This window comes from Triticum urartu, chromosome 3A, assembly GCF_056163025.1.
Source record: "Triticum urartu cultivar PI428250 chromosome 3A, HENAU_Tu73, whole genome shotgun sequence".
NCBI classification, from domain to species: domain Eukaryota; kingdom Viridiplantae; phylum Streptophyta; class Magnoliopsida; order Poales; family Poaceae; genus Triticum; species Triticum urartu.
The window spans coordinates 479,522,516-479,526,711 of NC_141875.1; the positions used below are offsets into that span (position 1 = coordinate 479,522,516).

The following is a 4,196-nucleotide window of genomic DNA, read 5'->3' on the forward strand; positions in this document are numbered from 1 at the left end:
TGTAGACCTTGATCAAGGTGATGACATGGTGTGTGGTCATGCACAACATAATCGTGGAGGATGAGGGTGAGAATGTTGTGGCGGGTTTTGGATTTAGGAACGTGAGTGATCCTATCATACTTTTCGACCATATTTAAAGAGTTTGTTCAAATGCATCAACAAATTCGGCATTGACCAACTCACGAACAACTAAAAGAAGATCTATTGAGCATCAATGGACAGTTAAGAGAGACAAAATATTGAAGTTTAATATTTAAATATTTTAAATTAGAACTACGCTCCATTTAAGCATTTGAACTCCGCAGGAGCAAATTTGCGGTGAGCGTTGGAGACGCGTGGCACAACATGAGCTAGGACACAAGCCAACTACTCCTCATGAAGCACCAGTGACCTCGCTACCTGCCACCTATTCCTTTCCTGGGTATACGACAACGCTGACGAGTGATGCAACTCTCTCGAACAATGAAACGACGACACCGAAGCATCCACGACTCTCCACTTCCAAGTTAACCAGTCAAAATCAATCCACTAGTCAAACTAAGAAACCGGATTATATCACCTGAGTGGCTGAGCGCAAAATCAAACAAGAAAGCACTACACAAGTCTCTTTGAACTCTGAAGGCTCCCTCTGCACTCTACAATGGCAGGAGGAGGAGAAGGAGGCGAACTGCAGCTGTTGGGCGCGTGGTTAAGCCCCTGGGTGATCCGCGTGAAGGTGGCGCTGCAGATGAAGGGCCTCAGCTACGAGTACATCGAGGAGAACCTGCAGCACAAGAGCGAGCTCCTGCTCAGCTCCAACCCTGTGCACAAGAAGGTCCCCGTGCTGATCCACGCCGGCCGGCCGGTGTGCGAGTCGCTCGTCGTCCTCGAGTACGTCGACGAGGCCTGGGCCGGGGCCGGGACGCCCCTCCTCCCCGCCGACCCCTACGACCGCGCCGTCGCCCGCTTCTGGGCCACCTACGTCAACGACACGGTACAAACACCCTCTGCTCTGTTTGTTCATCGTAGCTCGAGTTTCGTACCGTAAAATCAGCAGACAGACATGAGACATCGGTTGGTTTTACGACTTGCTGAATCTGTGTGGTGCGCTTGCTGTTCTTCCCGTCGTGGAGGCCGCTGTTCAGGGCGACGACGGCGGAGCAGAGAGCGGAGGCGTTCGAAAACGTGCTGCCTCAGGTGGAGACGCTGGAGCGGGCTCTCACGGAGTGCTCCAAGGGGAAGGCCTTCTTCGGTGGCGACGCCGTCGGGATCGTCGACCTTGTTGGAATTCCGCTTACAGGATCGATCACATCAAATTACGACGAAGACGCACACAAAATAATTGATAGCTAAAGGCTCTTGTCGTGTCCTTTGTTTCTCCTCTCTTTATTCTATGTTTTCTCCATGTTACAAAACTCACGGCCAAGTGCATATATATATATATGCACAGCAGCCACCGACCCAACACAGACCTAATCCTATACGTACTAGATGTCCTAATACAATTCGGACACTCACGCGTGTACTACCAGCTAACCTAGTACAAACGACTAGGACTCCTAATAGTACTACCAGTATGCATCCGAGCCGGACTATTACTTTGTGATTCTCCTAATTTAATTGACTACTAGTCAGTAGTAGCATCTCTAATCAAGATTACTCTAACAATCTCTCTCTAATCCTGACACACTTTGTCTTCCGTGCTTCTTCGGTCTTGACTTGTTGATGATTCACCTTTTTTTCGACTCATCCGCTTGCACCATGACAAGTTAAATTGCCGCTAGATCATTTGCAACAATCTCCCCTCCAATTTTGACTTGGCGAATTTACGGACCACCTCAAATATATCTTAGACTACCCAATCTCGCTAGTAATCTGTGGAAAACACCACCCGATGGACTTCACCATCCACCCTAGCAAGATACATGCCGGCTCCTTATGGATCACACCACCCTGTGCACTACACCATGCACCCCAGCCTCATTTAGAGACATGGCCTCATTGAAGAGACTCACCTTCACTGGTTTACAGCCCCCACATATTTGAACTTGATCCTCTCGTCGAGACACATAGACGACCTGGGCATGTTTCATCTTCAACGCCTCCTCACAGAGACGAGCACTTGGACATGACGACGCTGACACGACGACGACTTACCGACTGATCGTGCTAACCCGCACAACTCCTTGACTCTAACTTCCATGGATGACCATCTTGACGACTTTCCGGCACTGCATCACCGCACCACCGCTCCCGTCAACGATCTCCATCCGCCGCCTTGCCGACGATAGCCCACCGTCTCCCTCCTTGTCGCTCCGCCGAACGACGATCGCCAGATCCCTCCTCGTCCCTGCATCACCCAACAACATCATGGCACGCTCTTCATCGTCGCTGCACCACCCAACGACCATATCGCCCGCCCCGAGACGCTAGTCGGGTCGCGACCCCGGGGCAAGCACACCTTCAAATGGACCTTGCTTTAGATACCAAGTGTTGAAATTCTACCCACAGGATCGATCACATCAAATTACGACGGAGACACACACAAGATAATTGATAGCTAAGGGCTCTTGTCGTGCCCTTTGTTTCTCCTCTTTTTATTCTATGTTTTCTCCGTGTTACAAAATTCACGGCCAAGTGCGTATATATATGCACAGCAGCCACCGACCCAACACAGACCTAATCCTATACGTACTAGATGTCCAAATACAATTCGGACACTCACGCGTATACTACCAGCTAACCTAGTACAAACGACTAGGACTCCTAATAGTACTACCAATATGCATCCGAGCCGGACTATTACTTTGTGATTCTCCTAATCTAATTGACTACTAATCAGTACTAGCATCTCTAATCAAGATTACTCTAACAATCTCTCTCTAATCTCGATACACTTTGTCTTCCATGCTTCTTCGGTCTTGGCTTGTTGATGATTCATCTTTTTTCGACTCATCCGTTCGCACCACGACAAGTCAAATTGCCGGCTAGATCATTTGCAACAATTTACGACTTGCTGAATCTGTGTGATGCGCTTGCAGTTCTTCCCGTCGTGGAGGCCGCTGTTCAGGGCGACGACGGCGGAGCAGAGAGCGGAGGCGTTCGAGAACGTGCTGCCTCAGGTGGAGACGCTGGAGCGGGCTCTCACGGAGTGCTCCAAGGGGAAGGCCTTCTTCGGCGGCGACGCCGTCGGGATCGTCGACCTCGCGCTCGGAAGCTTCGTGGTGTGGATCCGGGCGGTGGACGAATTGGGCGGCACCAACCTGCTGGACGAGGCCAGGGTCCCGGGCCTGGCGGCGTGGGCCGAGCGGTTCATGGCCGTAGACGCCGTGGAGGAGGTGATGCCCGAGGCCGGGAGGATCATGGAGCACTACAAAGGGTTTCTCGCGAAACTGGCTGCACCTGCTGGTTCTAGCTAATTGCGATGCTCGCCTACTTTTTCGTCAGTGATATGTGAGAAATATTTAAGCTCTGCTTGGAAGTGTGCGTGTTGAATAAAGAGAGCAAAATGTGAGGCATTGTCAGTGTGTTCAGATGTAATTGTGTTCAATAAAGAGATTGAAGTGGAACAATTCAGTGGGATAGCACGTTGATGACATGATTTATTTATTTACTAACAAATATGCCTGTGCGTGCACCGGGAGAATCAAAACACACTTCCCTGGCCCAATGACCCAAGACAACATTCTGTTGCATCAGCCATGTAATATATATTTTACCAATGGTCTTAAAATGCATGTATGAAATGCTACACTTCAATCATGAAAGAATTGATTAATTTAAATATCTAAATTACCTTCCTAGTTAATTTGCAGTATAAGGAGTCATTACCTTCATCATTTGATTTATCATTGAGAGCCTAAATCATGAGGATCGTACATGTATGTACATATATAAGAAATTAAGGTTTAATTGGTAAGTTACCAGATGCCCATTACTGATTTTCGTTACCAAGTTTCTTCTAAACATACATGCACGGAGACCTATAAAGTCTAAAGTACAACTCAATTATCTTTCATATAGAAGGAAACATAATAAACGGATTTGCACATATCACACTAAAACGAATTTTTTATTTGAAGAGGTCACAATAATTTTCATGAAATCGGGTGTATGATTCGGAATTTGTTTTTTAACCATGCATGCTTCAGATTCCACGAAAAGGCATTATTCCCCATGCGTTGAAACGAAAAAAAAAATCATCCATCATACACACA

General features: G+C 47.9%; 1 protein-coding gene across 2 annotated transcripts; it reads left to right on the forward strand.

Moving 5' to 3' along the window:
* Positions 1-540: 540 nt before the first annotated feature.
* On the forward strand, positions 541-3,580 carry LOC125548533 (putative glutathione S-transferase GSTU6). 2 transcript variants are annotated; one of them, XM_087547415.1, is made up of 2 exons: positions 541-972; positions 1,095-1,347. In XM_087547415.1, the coding sequence occupies exons 1-2, from the start codon at positions 641-643 to the stop codon at positions 1,330-1,332; spliced, it is 570 nt and encodes a 189-aa protein (XP_087403541.1). In that variant the 5' UTR covers positions 541-640; the 3' UTR covers positions 1,333-1,347. The 2 variants fall into 2 exon arrangements, with proteins under 2 accessions (XP_087403541.1, XP_048568070.1); XM_048712113.2 differs by lacking the exon at positions 1,095-1,347 and adding an exon at positions 3,021-3,580 and having other exon boundaries at positions 555-973.
* The last annotated feature ends 616 nt before the right edge of the window (positions 3,581-4,196 follow it).

What these genes read in the sequence shown, in the direction of transcription:
- LOC125548533 (XM_048712113.2), top strand. Translation starts at nt 641, where the DNA reads ATGGCAGGAGGAGGAGAAGGAGGCGAACTGCAGCTGTTGGGCGCGTGG. An exon ending in CCACCTACGTCAACGACACG is followed by an intron (nt 974 to 3,020) that starts GTACAAACACCC and finishes ATGCGCTTGCAG; the next exon opens with TTCTTCCCGTCGTGGAGGCC.